Genomic DNA, 22462 nt, shown 5'->3' on the forward strand with positions numbered 1-22462 from the left:
GTTTGATTAATGGAGTTTGCCATTTCTGTGGGGCTGAATCTCTGAAGCCAGGGGGTCAATGTGGCATGAATTGACCCCGTCAAAGACGAGAGAATAGGCGTGTAGGTGCGGCGTCGACAAGATCTGAAATTTTGTGACTTTGGGAGATTGTCCCGCCAGAGACCAGTCAAGCGCATTGATGGCAACGCAGACGGCAAGGTGAGGAAATTTTTCAGGTCTTGACTTTTCAAGGCTATCACGGAAGAGTGGTGATTCGAGCCCGAGAATAAAGTGGTGAGACTTTTGCCACGTCGAGTTTGGAGGGGTCACTGAGAATGCTCATAGTCGTTTTCTCAAGTATTTCCACCAGGGTGAAAAACGAAGGGACTGAGGATGGTCAACCTGTATCAAGGCTTTACCGTCTCAAGATAGTTTTCCCCCAAAATGCCCATCATGGCCCAGTGAACGAGTGGCCTCCACCCTTCATCCAACAACGCCCAAACGGCTTTTGCCAATCGCCCACACCAATCCTCAAAACACCAGCGATGTTTCGAATACTGCAGCAACACTCCAAAGTGTGCGAGCAGGACGAGCGCCATGGGCTCTCGCTCCCGCATTAGCTCCAAAAATCGAGACGGTAGTTTGACAGCCCACCGTCCCACCATGACATTGGATGTCATTCCACCGTATACCCAGCGAAGCATCTCGGCCACGTTATCGATGACGACCGTATAGACTTCCGTCTCATGAGCCTGATCTCGAGCCCCACAGACCTCATTTGCCTCGTGCAGGTCGTTGATGGTTGCGCTGGCGTCATCCGGAAGTTCTGTGTTGAGTTCTTCGATTTGTATAATCGGTGCGAAATTGGTGTGGCTGAGATACTCCGCTGGCGAGCGGATGACTTGTTGCACACCGCGAACCAGGACAAGGATCTGATATAGATCTTCGATACAAGTGCACGGGTCCTGGGCGTCTGGACTTTGTGGAAATCCAAACGTATACACCACTACGACCCCGGCAAAGGCGAACATCGCCTTTGCATTCGACTCCCGAATATCGCTCAACAGTTCGCGAAACAAGGCCAGCGCTTGGTTTTGATGAGTCACCGCCCGATTCAAATATGCAGCACGTCGCGGCGCCTCAGGGCCTGTGCGGGCGAGATGTAGCGCCGAGAGCGCAAGGATGCTATGCATTAGGAATGGATGAGAGAGTGCTTCTTCAGGTACGGCATTGCGCCAGACGAGGTCGGTGCTTTGATTGTGAGAAAGGGTCTGATGCGTATGATTGCACCAATGCATCATGAGCTCAAGGTCATGCAAATTAAGGGCCGTTGAAGACGCAGGAGTCGTCACGGTCGTCCCAGTTGAAGCGGACAGACCATCTCCACCCAGTCGACTCAACACGCCGAGCGATTCGGTGGAAGGGCTGTTCAGTAACGAGTCGCCCGGATGACCTTGGTCTGAGCCTGAAGCTCGAGAGCCCGATTGCCGAGAGATGATCGGTTCCTCATTCGCCCACAGCAGAGAAGTCGATGAGCCATACTCGCATTCTGAATGACGCTTGACACAATTGGAACAGGTCGGTCGGACTTCGTCACACTATAGATTTGAGAAAGAAGAGGTGTTGATCAGAAAACCAGACATGGCAGGGTGTGCAGATGCACTACAGCGATCGAACGCGTTTCGTATCTGTGCTTCTTTTGCTTTTCTATCTTTTGATTGCCCCTCCCCCACCCCCATTGGATTCCTTACCTTTACTCGTCGGCGCTTACATTCCAGACAGCCGTGGCGGGATTTGCGATGTGGTCGACGGAGCGCCATGTGATTCATGTATAACGAACGCGCGGGCTGCCAGCCGCCATGATCTCAGAAATGAGAGGGTGAGGCCCTTTCGCGAGAGATCAGCGAAGGTAAATGTAAGGGTGGGAAATTGCAATTGGAGCAAAAAAACAAAAAAGCTTAGATGGGGTGACAAGGGAATCTGTGAAAGGCTGAGAGTCTCTGTGTATTGCTTCAAATGTCTTAGAGCACTGCAATTTTGCACCCCCGGGAAACCCTCTCGATCCAGATCCTGAGGCTCGATTGCTCTTGCTCTTGCAGGGCTCTCGCACAGGGTTTGGTGGTCAGATAAGAGGCGTAGGCAACAGCGTTCAGGACATCAAGCTCTCGACGACGGAAGTCGGGGTTAGGGACGTGGCGGGATGAAATGAGCTTGCCTGTGGGAAAAGTGGACAGTGGATGGTCCCTGCTTCAGATCGGAGCTCCATTCTGGGCTCCATTTCCTCGTTTTTTTCCCTCTCTATATATATTGTGTAATTTTTTTTCTCTATTTTTTTGTCTCTCATTTTTCCCCGCCACAGGCAAAGTGATGGGATCAAATACGAGTGGATGGGCCCAATATCAACCTGAGACAAAAAAAAAAACCACGCCAAGCAATACCAGCCAAGCCTCGTACAGCTTACTTGACTGGATTCACTAAATTGACTGAGTCTTGAGCTTACCGGAGTACACAACGCACAAAGGGTCCAGGCGCAGTGATCCAGCCAGATGAAAAAGAAAAGAACAAAACATTCACCCCCCCCCCCCCCCCCCCCCCCAAAACAGTTCCAAGGACACCGAAAGGGGGATTAAGGTTACCGGCAAGGAAATGTCGGAGGCATCAGAGAAAGTGGGAATTTAAGCCGAGCTCTCTCGCACTTTTCATGTAGCCTAAATCCTTCGAGTTCCGAGGGTCCCCGTTGCATATTCTGAGCGAGCAATCATCATGCGCCCTCGATATGCTCACGCATGCAGCAGTGCAGGTGCAACTCTTGGTACCTCGTCCCTATGTGCACTGGTCTCGCTTATCGATGGCAAGGCCGAACCCTGCCCCGTCGATCAAACCGCTAACCCGCTGGCACACGAGCGAAAAGGCTTGTCTGGGTGAAGCAAAACTTTGTTGCCTCCTGCTTCAAACACCTTCCCAGCGACATTTTGTGTCTTGATGGCCTTGAATCCGCGAGAACCGCCCATGGTTTCCGATGATTCTTCCATCCCATCTGTCCCACATCCATCCATGAAGACATCCACACTAGGGTCTCGTACTGTCACGGGCTGGAAGCTGAAGCCAGCAGCACTGCCTCCCTTGGTCTGACTCCACATGTGGCCCTTTGGAGCTTAGGCTCGTTTAGGGCGGGGCTTGGCTCGGGGCTTAAATTCCTACCGCTTTGGACCCTTTTCTGTCTTCTCGAGATAGCCTGACTGGCTCGAGTTGCTCGATGACACGATAGGAAGTGGGTTTGGGGGCTGGCCGTGGGTGTGCCACTGCACGTCTTTGGTTGGATCTTGGACCCTCTCAGCACTGCTGACATGGCGGGCTGGGCTGATCCACGTCCGGGAAAGTGGTCGGACACCATTACCCGGACTTGTTTTTTTGTTTTCTTTTAATTTTTGGGGAGCGGTGGTTCGTGTCAGTGTTGAGTTCTTCGTCGAATCATCCGGGTAGCTCAAGCACTGACGTCGGAGTCTCTGCAGTAGTGCTCGATATGGTCTGATTTACGAATCATTACGTACATCACAGTCAGATGTACCACTCGTCCGATTAGCACGTGCGCACTTGAGTGACAGATCATAGACAAGGCATGGATGACTCGATCTCGGACTCGGCTGTTCACGAGTTGATGTCGGACCTTAAATGAACTCCGAACAAAAAGCCCTTGGAGGGCAAAAAAAGTACTCTATTGAGGACCCGTGACCGAGTGGACCCGCACGTGCGAGTGCGACGACGGACCGGGCAGCAACTCAAGGTAACTCAAAGTAATTCAAAGGCTACTGTAAAAAAAAATTGACCACGATGTAAAGGAAAAGAAAAACATAAGACCGTCACCTTAAATTTAGGGTTCTCAGAAGATGGATGTTGTGGGTTCGTGTAAGGACCAGGCTCCCGTGCGTGGGCACACTACAAAATTGCAGCGGGTCGCAATTCCAGAACAGCAATGATTTCCCCCGGCAACGATATACCGTAAAGAGATGGGACCCTGCGTGTCCACCTGCCGAAAGGGGCATGTGCGTGTCAACCTGCCGAAAAGAGACCCTTACCCTACATCAAGTTCCCACCAGGCTCTAATCCCGTCATCCTCCAGTATTTATCACACCCAAAAGTACATGTTTCACGCACAATTCCATTGCAGCATAAAAGTCTTCAGGCGTCCGCTCCAGCGGCTCTAGTAAAAGCTAACCCACTTCCTGCTCCTGCTCCTCTCCCTCCGACAAACCTCCTCGACCCACGATATGCAGCCCGGCTGAGCTTTTCTTGCAGCGCTATTGTACTCATCAACGCCAGTGATTGGAATTTCTCCCCGTAGTTCCCGTGGAAGTCCATCTGCCCAGTCCGCGAAGAAAGTCCCCCACCCGCCAAGTACACCGCAATCAGTCGAGTCGACGCAATCACCAGCTTGAGTGCTAGCCATCCAAAGCCATGTGAACGCGTCTGCTTCCAAATATATCTACATCAGATTGTTCTCTAGTCTCTAGTCAGGGGTGTGAGACATGAACACTAAAAGTCTACTTGCCCCCGCACGGATAAGTATACGAAGAACGACATACCTCAGGCCTCCCAGGTAAAGCTTAGCACATGTGTTGACAGATAACCTGATTAGTCCGGATCAATCACAATTGGCGTCATATTAGGTGGCCTGAGCTTTAACCGAAGACGCTCGGAGTTGTGTACGACGGCCAGTCGTTGGCCAACGCTCTCTCACCTCCCAAACTTACCAGCAGTCGGGCAGACGGGACTTTGGAAACGAGACTCGAGGCAAATGCGCTGTCTTGCTCCGATAGAGGCCTCGTTCAAGAACTCTGATCAGTAGAGGTACAGCCAACAAGACCGAAATTTCCAGCATACATTAGTGCATTCATCCGTGCATATAGCCAAGTAGCTGAGGCAGCAGTGTCATTGAGAGAAATAAGCCTTTTATTCTCACTTGAGGTGTGCTCTAGGCACCACTTTGAACGCTACACACCAGCTTTGGGCCCCCCTTGCCCTATGTCCTACAGACGAGTAAGATTCCAAAACAAGATGAATCAGGCCATTGATAGCCATGGCCAATGGGCGCCTGAAAGATGGAATGAGTAATTCGCGAGCGGATCGCAACTCATTCAAGTCCCTTCGATTCAACTTGATAGGAGGCCGGAGTGTCGGACCTCCAATGGAAGCCCGTCCTTAATATTTCTGCAAAGCGGTGCGTGGTGGGAAAATCTTCAAAGGACCGGGTCTAGTACTGTATCTTTTCACTCATAGAGAATCATTCTGCCTTTCCGAGGCGTCTATGGTCATTGACTTTCCCTCTACATGGTAATCATGGCGTCCGATAACTTCCCATTCACGGTGCACGCGAAATATTTCACATTGGAGGGATCAAACTCGACTCGAATCCGTACCTGGCACGTTATTCTCATGACTAAGGTATGCTGCCCTGAAATTAACGATGTATCTGAACGTTCGCGCGGTACGCCCGCGTTACCCCCAGCATGAATCATCTCCGGTATGGCCAACTTGTAGAAGTGTGACACTAAACGCTCTGGTCAAGGCAGAGCGGCTTGTGAGGCCTGAGGTGTCCATCTGACCATCCTCATTCCAGCTTCGACAACCTTGGGTTCACGTGACATACCATCGAGCTTAGTCACATGATGCGCATCCCGCGGGTGTGCTCTTCAAGGCGCGTCGGAAGAGAGCGACAAAGCAAGAGGCTAAAAAAAAAAATAAAGAACAAGAGCTTCTTGCAGATGATGGAGGTTGCCTTGACTGACCGATTTGCTTGAAACTCAGGAAATTTCTTCGCGCTTTGGGTTATCGTCTTTCTGCCCAATTGCCCTTGCTGGTGTTGTTCTACAATCGCAGTCGCAGCGGACAAGAGATATTTCTCTCCGTCATCCTTTTGAAGGTCCTAACAAGCCGCCATTGAGCTCCCTTTTACACCTATACGCCCACGAAATTGCCCATCATGAGCTTCAAATTCAATCACGATACATTGTCGTCTCCATCCACTCCAGATAAATCCAAAGGCCAGAGCTTCTGGAGCAATCTTTCGACTACCCCGGCTGGTCCTCCCCCATCAAGCACAAACTCGTTCCTCCCGCATGGACACGACCGATCCGACGCGCTTGACACGTCACAGCTAGAGCCACGTTCCCAGATTGACTTTGGCCAATCGAGCAATTCGCTGTTCACCAAGTCGGGTGGCTTCAAGACGGGCGACAGCATCTTCGGCTCATCGTTTGGGTCCGAATTTGCACTTCCCAAAACCAGCCGCGCGCCTCCAGCCCGACCGCTTGCGCCTACGCCATCTCAAGGCCGACTTGGTGGCACATCTACAGGCCGAGGCGCCTTCGGCAGATCCGTCACTTTTGAACAACCTGATGACTTGAATTCGTCTCAGATGGAGGAGGACGGAGAATACGAGGATGAGGGCGAAGAATTGGGTCACGAAGCAGAGGGGCTGGGAGAAGATTACGAGGAGGCCACAGAGGAGGATCATCCTGAGGATGAATTGGATCTCAACAAGCGGGAACCATCCAGCCGACTGAGTTTTCTGGATTCTAGTTTCGGCAACCCATTTTCCGCGCCCACGGCTGGCCTAGGCCAGGCGCGCAAGCCAATCTACTCCAATCCCACCGATGCGAAGCGCCCAAAGCTTGACGAAAAATGGGCGAATCAGTCGCCATTGCGCAAGACGAAGTTGTCGCCTAAAAAGGCGTCCGCGATGCCCTCAATTATCCAGAGCATGGCCTCGAGAACCCGCCTGGCCTCGGTCGACGAACCCGGCGATATGATTTTCAGCACAGAAGAGACCCTATACCGTATGTATGATGTGTTCAACAACCCGGAAAATCAACACGTCGACGTTGATGCCACTCTTGCCCACGCTGTCAGTAGACTCGTCAGCTCGTGGGAAGGCTACGCAGACCGTAGTAGCATCTCCAGACCATACGGTGCGAGAACTAGTATCGGCCCAGGCGAGCAAGCTCCAGCGCTTGTCAAAGCCAGCTTCTTGGCTTCACTTCTGCTGGAAATCCATCATCCTTCCCGTGGCTCCGCTCCGATTGCGAGCAACTCGAATCCACTCGCGCACTTGGCCCCCAACGGCATGGTGAAGGCTATCCAGCGTGCGAGCGTAGCCACTCCACTTCCTCAGGTCTTGCTTGATTGGCTGAACGCGAACCACGCGTCGCACGCTAAAGATCTTCAAGCGCTGAGGCACATGGAGCCCAATCCCACTGCTTCGTCGAATTTCTGGGACATTGTCAATGCCGCGGTCCTACGCGGTCGATTTGCCGAGGCAGCCGATGTTCTTCGTTCCGCGGACTTTAATTATGCTCGATCTGCTCTGGCGGACGGTTTACCCCAGCCTGGATATCGCGGAATGCAGCTCCAAAATATCCAGCGCTGCGTCAACAGAGCCCTCGAAATTCTCGACTCTTGTCCCGGGTTCCGAGATGATGACTGGGATATCACAGGTGCGGATTGGATCGATTACCGCAAGGACGTCCTTTTGGCCGTTCAAGATCTGGAAGACTTTGCCGAGGGCGAGGAACGGGACCAGGCCGAGTTGCCCTTGCAGAATCATCGATTCCAGGCTCTCAATTTTGGATTGGGCGATTTCGGCCAAGGCCCAACACAGAATCAGAACCAGGTCAGCTTTACGCAATCTGCTCGTATGGCAGAGAGTCGTGTGCCCTGGACCATCTATCAGAGCTTGCGATCACTGTACAGAATTGTTCTTGGCGACACCGCAGCTATCAAGAACACGTCGCAGGATTGGGTTGAGGCTACTATCTGTCTGACTGCATGGTGGGATGGCGAGGATGAAGATAACATGTTCCGTGCTAGCGCGTCCAGTCCAGAGTTCCGACGCTCGTATGGGATTCGCAATCAAGCTCGTGGCGTGGACCGCAACATCCGCGATGCTTACCTCCGGCGCTTGGATCTGGCCTTCGGCAGCGCGACAAACGAGCACTCCGACGATGCCAGTTTCCGGGTGAATACCCTGAATAGCTTGGAAGTCGGCCTGGCATCCGTGTTTGAAGGGAACGTGCAAGGTGTTTTGAGACTCATCGAGACGTGGTCTCTCTGCATTACGTCCGCTATTGCTGAGGTCGCTGAAATTGGTGGCTGGCTCCAGGACGGTGGCTCACAAAAAGTGACCGGACTGAACGAGAACGATCTCATGGTTTTGTCGTATGGGCAAGGCAGCGCCGCTGCACCCCTGGGACTCACCCGCGAGGAGGCCTTGCGGGACTATGCGCTTGGATTATATGAACGTGGTTCAGTGGAGAATGAGAATCTTACCCGCGAAGGTTGGGAGCTTGCCCTCGAAGTGCTCTCACGAATGCACGATTCGGCGATGATGAAGAAAGCAGTCTCGGAGATTGTGGAAAAATTGCCATTAGACAACATTGACCAGCTTGACAAGTTGGTCGTTCTTTGCTCGGATCTGGGCTTGGAGGAACAGGGTCGAAAGATTGCCGAGGTAGGTCATTCTGGTCTCATCCCCCACCCCCCTTGTCTCTCTTCGTTGCATTGGGTCTCCGACGAGTGCGACCACCTGCTAATTGTTCCATTAGCGCTTTGGTGACCAAACGACCGACACTTCAGAGAACTACGGACTAGCTCTTGTGAGCTATGCCCGTGCGCACAACCGTCGCAAGGTTCGGGCCGTCGTGGAATTGCTGATCTCCTTCAGTCTGGTACAGTCACGGGCGTATCCCGCCGCGGCCGACTTGGATGAACAGCTTAGATCTCTCCTGAAGGATCCAAAACTGTGTCTGTCGACGATCGCCTCGGTCAACGAGGAAGCCGCTCGCATTCTCCAGTTCTACCTCAGTGGTTATGCCACCCTCCGTCGGTTCTACGAGATTCGGGACGAGGCTCTGGGACTAGAGGAAGGTCAGCAGCCACGATTCAAGCCTCTTGCCCGTCGTCGCGCCGCAGCCAAGGCTCTCGCTGCGGTCATCAGCAGTGCTGCCGACAACATCTACGGCGGACTGTACGACCCAGACCGTGACTCTGCCGTACAAGTCGACGGATTGATGGCACTCCTAGGCGAGGCATTGGTATTTGTCAACCGTGAGTTTTTCATCATCTCCACGTCTCTGTGGCGCTCGAGGCTTACTCGATCCCCCGCACTAACCATGTATTTAGAACCCTCGCCCATTCTTTCGGTCTCTCAGCAATTTACCATCTTGTCGGCCATTGAGGATCTCGAGACTGTCACTCCGCGAGTATACGCTCAATGTGAGGAGTGCTTCCGTTCCACTCTTCTCTCTGCCAATTCCACTAGCGCCACGGCCTCTCCCCCTTCACCACACGCTCTTCTTAAGAAATCAGTTTCCGCCCTCTCTGCCTCCACGTTCTCCATCTTAGGCTCCGACATTCTCGAATCCAACCGGACTCGGTCGGCAACTGGCTTCGGGTCAGACTCGGCCAAGGATTCCGGCGTTCTAGTGCCACGATCCGGCGACGAGAGCACCGATTCGTCGCGGGGATGGGACTGGCGAGTTGGTCTGCCCGAGGATACTCGCGGTGAGGACGTGCTCCGTATGCTGCGACTGGGCTTGGCACGTGGTTTGAGCGTTGGTGCCTTGGGTTTTGTGTGAGCGCTGATTTCAAATATGAAAGGTCACTTGGGTCAATTTTTGAAGCGCGATTTGGGGTTAGGAGCATGTATCAATTACTTTTTGGGCGTTGGCTCTTTCTTTCTGCATCCGCCTCTATTTTTACCTATCTGTTTCTGGATTATCCTTCTGTCTCTTATGTGGGTGCCCTCAACATGTAAATAAGTAAACGATAATTCACCCACGGCTGCCAGAGAGTACAGAATGTATTTGCGTCCAAGGCGGTGACGTCTTGACCTTGTTCTTGTGCCACATGAAGAGTATCAACACTCACGGTCACCTAGGCACCTTCTAACATCTAACAACTCCCAACCTTCATATGGGGACAATCAGTCAGCAAAAAAAGAAGAATAACTGGCATGGAGTAGATGGATCAATCTACAAAAATGTGCCATGGGTATTTCCATAATCCGCATAATCCTCGATGCAATTTGAAATGAGCGCATTAGCCTGCGCAGTGCACAAGACTAAAATGCCAGCTGAAGCTCGTTTCACACCCTCAGCTACCTGCGGCGCCTGATCCCACGAATCTTACTTCTCCAGGCATTGGCCAATGATTCAGCCTGACAACCTCAGCCCTACGTTGTCGCAGATGCGGCTACAAGAAAGGCGACGGTGCAGGGCCGTCGAATGGGGTCGCAGGTAGGTATGTAAGTAATGTTTACAACTTTGGACGCTCATACGCAGGCAGGCCGATACTTTGGAGAGGGGGATTGTATGGACGATGTTATTGTGCTGCAGCTGGAATCAAATTCGATCGGTGCACTGCTTACTACTGCCTTCTTTATCATTAGAACTGTAAGCAGCTGAAAATGCGGCTCCGACCATCAGACTTACTAGCGCAAGTGGCTGGAGATTGGAGATGATTGTGAGTCTGGAATGGATCTGCTATAGCATAGTGAGGGAGGGGATTTGGTTAATATGATGATGAAAAATTGATTCCCAGCCTACTTTGTTGATTGAATGGGAGTACATGGCGATCCAGTGACGTCTCGTGATGCCTTTTTGCTATGTTCTGGAGGTTTCCATGACGCTTGTACGGTTCGGTCATGGCGTGGTCTGTAGACTGGATTGCGCATTAGATAACGTCTCTCGTCCGATTCGATCAACATGTATCATGGTTGGCGTTTCACCGTCTTAACTATACATTATTGTTAAGGATTTTAAGATTATCAGCCTCAGACTAGCGGTCGAATTGCTTTTATCTTCAGATACCGACTTTGCAGTGCTTTTGGAACCCAATCGGGCGGAATAAACTCTCTCTCTCTCTGAAAGAGCCCCCAGATGAGGCGCAGCTGGAAGAATTCCTGCGCCCCCGGCGATCGGGATGGGAAATCGTCCACAATCCATGCCCCAATGGAACAACCCCCCCCCCCCTTTTTATCTGACATTCAATCTGAGCATTTTTATTAGAGTAGAAAAGAATACATGCCGTAGAAAAGCACACTCAGTCGTGTATGTATTTACCCCCCGAGTTGACCTTCGACATCTCTCCATATTCACATCTTTCCAGATGGCGCACTAAATTTGCCCGACCGATTCAAAACAAGCAATGACGGCCTCAATGCTGTGGTCAAATGCCAGTATACTGCACCAGACTAGACCGTCTGGGACTCCAATCCAAAGTCTGCCTTTCTCTCAGCCTTGCACCATGTGGCTCTGGGGCGTCGGGGCGCCAGGCGCCGGGTGCAGGGTACTCCACCGAGTGACGGGGGTCTGTATCCAAGGCTGGGGTTGTGATTTGCAACGATGCGTATAATGCGCTGCAGGTCCACACCGACTCATCCAGCCAAATACTTTGACCTTATTTGCTTGCTTGGGTGTTAATTCTAAGGCAGTCTTCACCGTCTCTGCGGGCTTACTGCCTCCAACCCCGGGAGAAAGAAAGAAGCGGAGGCTTGCATAAGAACGGCTGGCTTGCTTTAGCCGCAGAGAAAAAGAAAACATAACAAAAGGGCATTTCAAATCCGGAGAGTTTGATGAGAGCGATATTTGAGATTGCGTAATTATTTTCGCATTCTGTTTTGGGGGGTTGCCTTGGATAGTCTGCCATGTGAATGTACTTTAGAATTCACTAGGTAATAGGTAGGGGAAGTGGTACCTAAGCACCTCGTTCATCTATGGTTATGATTACAAATGGGCACAAGGATCATGGTACTAGTAGTACTGGTTGTAGGCAGGCTACTTCTGAGGTTTAGCCGCTGCTGCCTACCAAAAATGACGTCGGACGATCATCCAGCGGTTCTTGACATGATTCAATTCAGCTCTGCAGATTTTGGGATAGGTTTAGATGATGGGTTTTGGTCAACTAAACTCTCTCGATTGCCCGGGTCCATTCAAGCTTTGCTGGTGTCAGATAAATTGCGATTGACCAGGGTGCTTCTTCAACGGTGTACGAGCTGCCAGAGTCCTCGAATACACCCCATTCAGCCCGATTGCTAGACCAAAACGGATACCCCTTTTTCTCCTGCGCAGTCCACAGTTGGAATTGATAGATTAACAGCAAATGAGAGGCACCTGTGCTAGTGCTCAATTCTTCCCGTATAGACTAACCCTAGGCCTTTGAGCACAGCCAGGTACCTATTCCCCATCTATGCTACCTGTAGGTCGAAGCTTTTCTTCAATTCAAACTCCGGCCAGGGCACCTATTTTGGGGTTATGCCCGGCTACCCATTAATGGGCAACACTCGTTAGTCAGGCCCGCAAAGGTCCCCCAATGCATGACTGCATGACGCACTACCTGAATCTCGTGGAGTGGAGACCACTCAAGACTTCCATCATCGCTGAGACTCAATGATGACCCCCCCCCCAGCTGTTGACTCATAGTCATCTTCAGCTGTCATCCGCCACTCTCCGCAATTGCTAGTAGTACGCGAATGAGAGAGAAAGAGAGCGGGTGGAAACTAGACCTTCAACACTCGGCCTTGTCCGAAGTGGAGCCTTCATCGGCTTTTCTTCAGCGATTTTGTGGGTGCCCGCCGTAGGGCTGGGCGATGAAGAATGCCTTGGCGACCTTGATTTTTGTGCAAGTGTCCGCATGGGTTGAAAGTCCCTTGGGGAATAGATGCATGATCGACGACAGGATTGCGGCTCTTATCAGGATATCGCGTCCTTCTCCAATATGTTGTGGAGATCAATAGGTACGTGCGTGGACCAATAGGTTCAGCTACCTACTCAGGTGCACAGTCACTGCGTGTATATATCCTCCTTTCTTATGAGGACCGTCTCGATCTTGTCTGCTGTGGATACAATTCTTTCACTCTTTAAAGTGCGTTCTTGTCGACAACTTTTCTGGACAGATTCTCTTGTGCTACTTCATTGCTTTTCATCTTTTGTTCTAGCGAGATTCTTAGCTCATCAACCTTTCGACAGACTTTATTATTACCGTCAAGACCGCTAGTGGCGCTGCGCTCATATATCATTTGCTTGGATCTTTTCAACTGCATTCTCGCCCTTGGAATTCTCATACATCGTCATTTACTCTCTACGATATCTGTCCGAACCGGACCCTTTTATAACCATATCAAGACACTGAGCATCTCTCTCAGCCCACCTTCCTTGACTCATACACCACAATTTGCTCAGCTACCTCCCATCCAATCCATCGTCCCTCACGAGCCAGACCTTAATCTCCCTGACGCCCACCATCGTATCGTCAAGATGTGCTACAAAGTTGTCGAGCGCTACTCCGTCTGCAAATGCATCTACTTTCAACATTCCATCGACCCATGCACCGCGTATGGTCAACGTGGCCATTCCGTGCAAGAGAAAACAGTGCTCGTCGGCTACACTTGCCCACGACACTCTTCCCGCGGGGCTTCGTCCTCTTCCTCCGCATCTTCCAGCGCTGGTCGTTGGAATGACTCTGGATATTCCAGTACCAGGGGATCTTACCGGTAAGGTTCTCATGAGACGTGACCGGTGAACCGCTCGTCTACCGGATAGACGATGGGATTGCTGGGCGCTATGAAGGTCCTGGAGCCTTTGGCTTTATGACCAATCATGATGATGCGAGACGTGAGAAATGAGGAAACGTTGCTGCAGCCGACTGCACGAAGAGGACTTTGTCCAGAGACGGAGTCGGTTCGAGCAGCTTGATCTCCGACCAGTATGAGAGATGAGGACAATGTGAACATGATGAAACCTTGCGATTGAGGAGTGACTTTTCGCAAATTGGTGAACAATTTGCTACTCGACGAACATTCTTTTTTTTTCTCTCCTTTGGGACTTTTTGCCATGATCGATTCCGCGAAGAGCAAGGTCAAATATCCATTGGTGTATTCCTCTGCCGACTCACAAGCAGCATCGGTGCTGGCCACCGGATGATTCGATTGTAACCAAATTGAAAATTTTGAGAGCGAGGTGAACGTGAGCTTTGACAGCTCACCCTTCCGGTGGTGTTCCCTTGCATGCTGCTCGGTGCGCTATCGTGGAGAGTCACTCCACGAAGTTTTCAAAGAGAATGGAATGACAGTGCGAGTCATCAGCCGCCCTGAAGTAGGCTGGAACTACTTCAGGGGGAGGCCTTGATTTGGATTTTCGACACAAAAGACCGAGTCATGGCAAACACGGCTTACGTTTACTCGATCTGTTATGGTGACAGAGATACGACGTGGAACTCGCTGCTTCCCCTGGGCAGGCTCAGCGGATGTTCAAGTTTCCGTGGTATGTCTTTGCTTAAGCTTTAAGCTCACAAGATCAAACTGTTGTGGTATCGGTGAGGGTATGGGGGTAAGAGACCATTGCACCTAACTTAGTGGGTGACTGCTTCATGTACAAACTAGATACCTGCATAACTTGAATGTTTTTAACTCTCTACTCATTAGCACTCGGGCAGTCGCGATTTTTTCAGGAAGAGATTGTTTCTTCGTCGTTCTTCTCGCGTGACCACGCGATTGATTGGGGCATTTGCGTATCCTATCATGAGAAAAATCAAAGCTCATCGGAGATATTGCCCCTCCGATTACTATAAGCAACCGTATTCAACCACATACTGACACGGAAGACTACCCGATCTCTCATTTACCGGCAGAAATCGTATGGATTTTGGTCATGCGTACTTCGTAGCTCTTGTTTGAGGGGACTCTTTGGAGAAATGGAATTCTCACTCTGTATTCGCAGATGTCCATATAATTCTCTACTCATGGGGCAGCCAACTGGGCAATGTGGCTGGAGGGTTGATGCGGAAAACAACTCTCTCCCGAATGTAAATCTGTCGTAGCTGGACAACACCAATTCCGGTCAGTGGCTCCCTCAAGAACTCCTCGCAAAGTATACAGAGTTTTCTTCAGTTTTAGTGTCCAAGAATCTCAGAAAAGCGTCTCTTCTGTTGCCAAGCATGGATTCTCGTTTTCAAATTAAGAAAGCCAACCCTCTTTGATGAACAATCATCATAAATAACCACGTCGGGATGGGCAGTCACGTGGCTCAAGCCATGTTACTTGGAATAACCTGAGCGTGGCATCTCTCGCGCGTTTTCTCTCTTTCCTTTCAACACCAACTTTCTATTCAACTGTCTGATCATGTCTTACTACCCTCCCGGTTGGACTTATGAGCGTCTGCTCGACGCCAGTGGTGCAGAAATCCAGGCACTTCCCGACTCTCAACGCACCGCCCTCATCGACGGCCTGAAAGAAACTCATGGTGAAGATGGTTTCCATTCAATTCTACAGGAAATGAGTCGTCGCTACCGAGCTCGTGTAGAAGCTACCGAATCAGCAGAAGTAAAGCAGCAGCGACGTGAATTGGTTGCGCCCTTCTATAAGGCTCTAGCTGCCGTCTATCGAAGCCCCGTGCCCGAGGAATGGGGTGAATGGGGGTTCGTAGTGTTTCGCACAACACCTTACGGTGGAACTCACGATCTTGAATGGAATGAGCTTCAGAAGCGCTGGAACGAGGTTTTTGAGGAGCAACTCTCCTCTCATCGAGGGTCTCTTGACAAAGTCGATCGGGCAATTCAATTGCTCAAGTTTCAGTGGGTCGAGGATCCTGCACTTGATGGGGTCGACGCGGACCAAGTGGCCAGGTAAAGAGTACCTTTTTCCCCCTTTTTGATTTGAAAATGAAGCTGAAATTTTGCTGCAAGACTCTATGGCGATATGATCGCCTCGCTTCCTCAAGGGCTTGCCACGTCGGCGTGTCTCATGGTGACGCCTGCTTCTCTCGAATCGATTCTGAACTCGCCACTTCCTTCTTCTGCGCCCCGCAGTCAAAGGCGAAAGATCCCTTTCGCTGTTGCGGTGAACGCTCAGCGAGAGGTCAGCCCGTCTGTGGCAAATTCGGCGGGCTCAGTCGACGCGGACGTTGCAGGGGCTGATTTCCCTGGACACCTCAATGTGGCTCTTGAAACTATCCTCGAAGAATTTTACCCCATTACCGCATTGCAGATGATGGATTTGCATTCTTTGACTGCGCTATTCCGTACTCACGATGATATTTGGTGCGCTGCTGATCATCAGGGTGTCCACCAAAATCCGAAGTGAATGTTGTCGCTAAAATTTGTATTGATTGAGGCTGTGGATTTCGATTGGGGGCTGGTTAATGAACGATCTAGATCAGCCAATTGCGAGCACTTTCTCAGACCTAGCGGGCTCCTCGAGTGCACAAAATTCATTCTTCCAGCCCTTGGTCAACTTCATGTCCACACATGGCTTTGATGGTGTGGATATCGACTAGGAGTACCCCGTCACTCCTGGACATTCGGGGAAGCCCGTCGACTTTGTCAATTATGTTTCCTTCCTGAGAAATCTGAGAAACGCACTCGGCTCTGGGGGCCACAATTATGGGTTAACAATTGCTATTCCTTGGTCTTACTGGCACATGCGAAACTTTGACATCAAAGCCATTGAGCCTATCGTTGATTGGTTCAATGTGATGGCCTATGGCCTCCACGGGACCTGGTACCAGAGCTATTTGCCTTTCCTACCACTCACATCGTCGTCGAGACTTCAGTACTAAGTGTGATGGACTTTAGGGATCCAACCGATCCTTATTTGACAGTGTGGTGAACGGTGAAATCTCCATGATTTGATCTTGCATTGCCAACATGCTAATTAACTCTGCAGCCCGTGCCAACTTGACTGAAATCAATCAGACCATGGACCTTCTTTGGAGAAACACGGTTGACCCCAGTAAGGTTGTCATGGGCATGGGATTTTACGGGCGCAGTTTCACTCTGTCCGACCCTTCTTGCAAGTCAGCGGGCTGCCCTTTCTCTAGAGGAGGCAATCCCAGGCCATGCTTGAGCTCAGCCGGCACTCTGATGTATTCAGAAGTCCAAGTGATTGCTACTCAACCTGCCACCGTCGTCGAATACAACACGAAAGCGTTGGTCGACCTTGCGGCCAATACTGCAAGCTACATCTCTTGTGATAAAGCGGGAATGCTGCAGTAATGACCGCTGAGATGGGTTGCGAAACTACACAGTGCGAGTGATGTATAAACACTTGTAGCCCTCTGAGGACAGCTTCTTTTCGCCAGGGCGACTTTCCCCCATTTCTCACTGCGTCCGACTCACTCACGAGGACCTTGGTGCAATTTTCTCCAGCTATCAAAATTTGTGCATTTCTCCTCGTATATCTTTTTCTTATTTCTTCGGACATATAGGACCCAAAAATATCATCTTGCAGGAATAAATCTGACTATTGTAGGGGTCATTTTTAAGCAAGTGTAATTCGTCATTCTCTTGAATTGCAAGTCAGGATATCTTCATTATTCTATATTCATTATGATTTAAATACCAAGACTCAAAAGGTCTTTCTTCATCAGTCCCCGTCGAGGAATACGAAAGCAACACGCTCGGCTCGGAACAACTACAGTCAACTTTCTCCGGGCTATAAGTCCAGCAGTAGACAGCTCGCTTGAAACATGACTTGTTTCTCCAATCATTTCATAGCTATTCCAGAGTCGGCCAAAGACCCGAAAAGCTCAGCCGATAGGTAGTACGTGTTTGACCGGTCGCCGTTGGCTTTGTCCTTCATGCCGACCCAGCTGTGAATCCCTCGGCCATCTTTCAGAGGTCTCCGCCTGACAGCATTGATTGCACTCCGGTATCGATCCCTGTAGACTTGAGGCGCTGAAATGATTTCCATGTACTGCTCGATTCGTGCTTGTGCTTCCGCGTCGTTGCTCGCATAGTTATCCATAGGATAAAGAACGGTACGAGCCACCGGACGCGAAGGGTCCTTGTTTTTGAAGTGGAAGCAGGAGAGGCCTGGTTTTCCCCGGTACGGCCCCAGCGAACCACCCGCCATGGTGGAGTAGAACTGCTCAATGTCGTGGATATTGGTGCTGGGATCGGCTCTGGCGTGTCGTTGGGCGATCGCGGTGGCGGAGGCGCCCGGATGAGCGACGTATACTTTGACTTCGGCTTCTTCGGGGTTGGGCGACAGGCCCAGTGAGAAGTAGACGGGGTAGTCTTCTCCGCCGTGCATGACTTGTTCCAGGAGATTCCAGGACGCGGCGAGACCTAGACGATCCATTGCGGTCTGGGTGATTTTGAAGGCGTTCTGTTTGCCGTTGGCTTGCGGGTCGAGGTAGATTTTCCACTTCTCCAACGTCTTGGAGGTTGCGAAGCTATGCCACGATGCGAGTGTACCTTGAGCATTGGGCGGGAGGAAGAGGTCGCTGATCAAGTGGAATCGATCCAGCGAAACCTTGGAGGGACCGTACTTGGTGGCAATGTCTGCGGTCAATTGGGAAGTGCTGGCTTGCAGGGCGCTCATGGTATTTTCCTCCGGTTGGGATTCGACCAGAAATCGAAGCTCGCATGCTCCTGTCCTTTGAGACAGGGCCACTGAATACTCGAATGGGGCATGGTCGTTGCTCACGTCGGACAGCCAGCCGCATCGATTGAGCTGCTGTGGCACTGGGGCTTGACCCCAGTCTCCGAATGAAAATTCCAAGGCTTCGAGCAGTTTTTGGCGAATACTTTCATCTTGTCCCACGGCTTTGGATAACGCCGTGAGTTGCCGTGTGGCTTCACTGGTATATGTGGTTGTACTTGAAGAGGAAACCTCCTTGGAAGAGGTCTGAATGGGCTTCGTTGGTGTTTGTGTTCGCGTAACCCAGGCAATGGGCTTGATATCTTGGTATTCCGGGTGAGTTGGAAATTGGCGATTGGATGCACACGACCAGGCGGCTGGAGTGGTTGTTTGGCTGAGAAGAGCCATTTTGGAAATTGGGAGAGTTGTGAATTTAATGCTGGTCTCGAAAATAATCGAGATGGTAGACAACAGAGATGAACTTGTTGGGCAGAACCTTCTTTTTTTATTTCGGTTTTGATTGCTCTTGCTCCAAGAATCAGCGAGATTGGGTATAAAGAAGTGTAGATCAGTACTCTCTATCCGAGGTTGCCATGAGCTTTATATACTAGCGAACCCACCCTTCCGGTTCAATGATATTTGCCCGATTGGACCTAGTATGGCGTTCAAGAAGACCACTGACTGGTCTTCTCCTACTCACTTACTCGGAGCTGGCGACAGGCTGAAAAGACAATGATTCAGAGACGAAAGTGTTGGTTGTCAATCCGATTCGTCGAGTCGGTTGCTAGATAGTCTTTTTAATTTACCTCACAACCCTGTCCTCGACATTGCATTAAAGTCTCCGGGGCTGTCACCTTTTCAATGAGCTTAGTCACTATTTCAGATCGAACTATTTCTCTCTCTCTCTGTCAAAAAAAAAAAAAAAAAGCCCAGAGATCAAAAAAGCTTAGGGAGGTTCAGAACCGAAAGCGGACCACTAAGGTTTCAATTTTCCCCACCGCAGAGGCTTGAGTCATTCTCGTCGTGGACGTTTGATGTGCTGTGATTCCACAAGCTGAAATGACGTTCTTTTTCACGTCTCCCCCCAGCGAGAATTACGTCGTGCATCGGGCGTCGACGGTCCAGTCATGAAACGTCCCGTCGGACTACCGTTCCACAGGTGATCTCCAGGTCCTGACTGAAGTGTAGCCATGTAGTCATGCAGGAGTACACGAATTGGGGGCCAATCTGTGGCAAAAGGTCGGGCTTGCACAGTAGCTCCCAATCAAAAAGTATCGCAAACGCCCACTCCACATCTTCCTTCACATCTCGGTTCGTCCCACTTCCACCTTGTCAAGTGGGGGCCGGTTCGCGATATGGTCAGCCTCTCGACATCTTGCCGAGTAACTGAATGTAGAATTTGGGGGTGAATCTTCGGTCGGAAGCCGAGTCTGTCGGTGTACATGAATGTGCACGTGAATGTGAACGTGAACTTGGTATTTGTCATTCCCACGAAGAGCTTGCAACAGGCCTTTTGGCAGCAAGATGACGGGTTTCTACGTGGACATTGGAACGTGGTGATAACTGCGGCCTTGGGAATGTCACGGTACAGCCTCGGTTCGTGCCAGCTCACGGACTTGCTCTGTAGTACTCACCCCTGTACTCTGGTGACATGGCTATATAGGAGCCAAGTTCTGTATAGTTGGGCTGTCCTTGCATGGCAGAGAATCGGCTCGTGGCGCATGCAGTTTTTTCATCGGGTTTCAGGTCACTTGTTTTACATGATTACTAAACTCGGCCTGACCACAATCCAATGGCACCAAAAGGAGAAAGAAATGAATAAAATCTAAGAGAAAAAAAGAAAAAGAAAAGAAAAGGAGACCACCTGCGTCACTCGCAGTCAGCATCGCGCCAGTGGCATCTCTTCCACCTTGACGATCCACTTGGATTGGGGCCGAAAGCTTCGAGGGTATGCGGGCCATTTGGTCTCAACGAGGTGTTCTATATTTGATTCCTGATGATCGCGCTCTCGAATCGCAATGACTCGTCAATGAAGATGCCGCCTGCAATGAAAGGGCGGAGGTCACCACCTTCTTCCCCGCCTCTGTCTCGTCCGTTCCTGTACTTTATCGATGATGCTTCTGCCGAGTGTCAAAAGAGTCCTATCCGTGCCGTGCCCTCGACTGGGATAGGCTGACAAAATTAATTCTCTTTTTATTTTTGTTCAAGTCGAAGATGAAAAGTAAGCCACAATATTAGATCTGCATGGAGTCACATAGTCACATCGCCTGATTCCCCGCCAATAAGCCGTTTTACCAAACAGGAAGCTGCTGTGGTCGGGTCCGAATGGGTATGCTTTATCAATGATTCTGTCGGCCACTGAGAGTAACAAAGGCATTTGTTTTAATTGTTTGACATTCTGCAACCTACTCTCCCACGATCGAGAGTGAGTTTTACTCTCTTTCACAACACACTAGCCAAGATGGAGGGTGGAAATCCTATTGCAGCGATTGTCCAGCCGTCAGCATTGAGACCTCATGTCTTTGCGGGTCTGTCGGGAGGTCTCTGTGGTCTCACGGCTTTGATCGTGACCTTGCGACTCTGGACTCATTATACCCATATCCGAAAACTTCATGCGGATGACTGTAAGCTGCCCTCTCTTTACCTCTCTCCCCATTTCTCAATTCCTCCAGTCTCAAGCGACAAAAAATGGACAATATTCAAGGATAGCCGTTAATTGATGGGATACAGGCTTGAGTGTAGTCGCACTCCTCTTTCTGATCTGGAATACAGTCACTTTTTCTCTTCTCATCAATGGTAGGTCTCTCTGCTGTGATTTCTCCTCTTGGTACTCCATTTGGAGGGTCCCAAGTTTCGGTATACCGAGTGCTGACTGAATCCGCACCAGTGCTGAATTCCGACCCCAACAGCGTCACCATTGAACATTTGACACGGGTACAGTCTCTCCATCTTTTCTGTACTCTCGCATAGCTCTGTCTAACGCCGAATTCTCCTATTCAGCTCGTCGCCGTCGGCATCGCCTCCGGCAACTGTGCCATCTACAGTGCCAAATTACCGCTGCTGTTCATGTTGATGCGCATCTTCGGTATCAAGAGATGGCTTCGCTGGACATGTCAATTCCTCGTCGTCTTTGGAACCCTCGGTGGCCTCATTACGCTGTTGTATGCGGGCATCTCATGCAGCCCGAATCTCCATCGGCCCACACCGCCGTTCCTCTTCTCCTGCGTAACAGCCCTCACGGATGCGACTATTGCACGGGGGTCGATCTCGTTGGCGATTGATGTTATCGTCTTTATTCTTCCAATTCCCGTCATTGTAGGCCTGAAGATGCCTCTGCGTCGGAAAATCGGGCTGAGTCTGGCCTTTACCACCGGTTTGATGTAAGTTTCGATTGAATTTCCGCTCCCTGGACCTGTGGCTGGAAGAATGATCATCCAAGAGCTCTAAAAAGCAGACGCAAAGACACAAGCTGATATTTGATAGTGCCATTGGTGCGAGTGCCCTGGGTCTTTATTTCCAAGCGGCGCAATCTCACCAGTCGTCCACCAACTTTGCCAACGCATTGCTTGTCACGTACGTGCTCTCAGCTGATCTGCATCTATGACGTGAATCAGAAAGAAGCGAACGCTAACAGGAGTCTTCTCTCTTCCCAATAGGATCATCGAGAGTGCAATCGTAATCATGGTCAGCTGCACACCCGCTCTCCATATGTTCTGGACACACCATGCAGGCCCGCTTCGGAAACAATTGAACCTCTCGTCTGTCCTGGTGAGTCACAAGTCGAGAGATTCAACATCCAAGGTACGCGACAGCGCCGATTCGGATTCCAACTCCAACTCCACTGGGATTACCGTCTCCAATCATTACTACGTGGAGCTTGATGAGCGCGCCGGCATGGAGAAGTTGTCCGATGATCCGAGGTTGCGATTTAACGAATTTGTGTAAATTACCCGTTGTCTCCGGGGTCTTTCCTTTTTTCTTCGAAATATATTTCTTATTTTCCGCTTTTATTTTTTTTTTTATTTTTTTGCTTTCAATATATACCTTCCAGTGTTACTTGATTAGAATTCA

General features: G+C 50.6%; 9 protein-coding genes across 9 annotated transcripts; 4 read left to right on the forward strand and 5 right to left on the reverse strand.

The window, feature by feature from the left end:
- Positions 1–386: 386 nt before the first annotated feature.
- POX_b02065 (uncharacterized protein) lies at positions 387–1799 on the reverse strand (the record flags this gene model as incomplete). Its single annotated transcript, XM_050110983.1, has 2 exons — positions 387–1577; positions 1731–1799. 2 exons carry the CDS (start codon positions 1797–1799, stop codon positions 387–389), a joined length of 1260 nt encoding a protein of 419 aa, XP_049971329.1.
- Positions 1800–2855: 1056 nt separating this feature from the next.
- Positions 2856–3119, reverse strand: POX_b02066 (uncharacterized protein; the record flags this gene model as incomplete). The annotated part of the gene is made up of 1 exon (XM_050110984.1): positions 2856–3119. The coding sequence occupies one exon, from the start codon at positions 3117–3119 to the stop codon at positions 2856–2858; it is 264 nt and encodes an 87-aa protein (XP_049971330.1).
- Positions 3120–4158: 1039 nt separating this feature from the next.
- POX_b02067 (uncharacterized protein) lies at positions 4159–5058 on the reverse strand (the record flags this gene model as incomplete). The annotated part of the gene is made up of 3 exons (XM_050110985.1): positions 4159–4462; positions 4563–4607; positions 4979–5058. The coding sequence occupies 3 exons, from the start codon at positions 5056–5058 to the stop codon at positions 4159–4161; spliced, it is 429 nt and encodes a 142-aa protein (XP_049971331.1).
- A 901-nt stretch (positions 5059–5959) lies between these two features.
- On the forward strand, positions 5960–9611 carry POX_b02068 (uncharacterized protein; the record flags this gene model as incomplete). Its single annotated transcript, XM_050110986.1, has 3 exons — positions 5960–8485; positions 8580–9081; positions 9157–9611. 3 exons carry the CDS (start codon positions 5960–5962, stop codon positions 9609–9611), a joined length of 3483 nt encoding a protein of 1160 aa, XP_049971332.1.
- Positions 9612–13534: 3923 nt separating this feature from the next.
- POX_b02069 (uncharacterized protein) lies at positions 13535–13867 on the reverse strand (the record flags this gene model as incomplete). Its single annotated transcript, XM_050110987.1, has 1 exon — positions 13535–13867. One exon carries the CDS (start codon positions 13865–13867, stop codon positions 13535–13537), a length of 333 nt encoding a protein of 110 aa, XP_049971333.1.
- A 1284-nt stretch (positions 13868–15151) lies between these two features.
- On the forward strand, positions 15152–16111 carry POX_b02070 (uncharacterized protein; the record flags this gene model as incomplete). Its single annotated transcript, XM_050110988.1, has 2 exons — positions 15152–15654; positions 15715–16111. 2 exons carry the CDS (start codon positions 15152–15154, stop codon positions 16109–16111), a joined length of 900 nt encoding a protein of 299 aa, XP_049971334.1.
- Positions 16112–16674: 563 nt separating this feature from the next.
- On the forward strand, positions 16675–17022 carry POX_b02071 (uncharacterized protein; the record flags this gene model as incomplete). Its single annotated transcript, XM_050110989.1, has 1 exon — positions 16675–17022. One exon carries the CDS (start codon positions 16675–16677, stop codon positions 17020–17022), a length of 348 nt encoding a protein of 115 aa, XP_049971335.1.
- Positions 17023–17512: 490 nt separating this feature from the next.
- POX_b02072 (uncharacterized protein) lies at positions 17513–18799 on the reverse strand (the record flags this gene model as incomplete). The annotated part of the gene is made up of 1 exon (XM_050110990.1): positions 17513–18799. The coding sequence occupies one exon, from the start codon at positions 18797–18799 to the stop codon at positions 17513–17515; it is 1287 nt and encodes a 428-aa protein (XP_049971336.1).
- Positions 18800–20852: 2053 nt separating this feature from the next.
- On the forward strand, positions 20853–22336 carry POX_b02073 (uncharacterized protein; the record flags this gene model as incomplete). Its single annotated transcript, XM_050110991.1, has 6 exons — positions 20853–21015; positions 21122–21187; positions 21279–21325; positions 21392–21771; positions 21875–21964; positions 22048–22336. 6 exons carry the CDS (start codon positions 20853–20855, stop codon positions 22334–22336), a joined length of 1035 nt encoding a protein of 344 aa, XP_049971337.1.
- Positions 22337–22462: the final 126 nt, after the last annotated feature.

The sequence above is a fragment of the Penicillium oxalicum genome, chromosome II (assembly GCF_001723175.1).
Source record: "Penicillium oxalicum strain HP7-1 chromosome II, whole genome shotgun sequence".
NCBI lineage: Eukaryota > Fungi > Ascomycota > Eurotiomycetes > Eurotiales > Aspergillaceae > Penicillium > Penicillium oxalicum.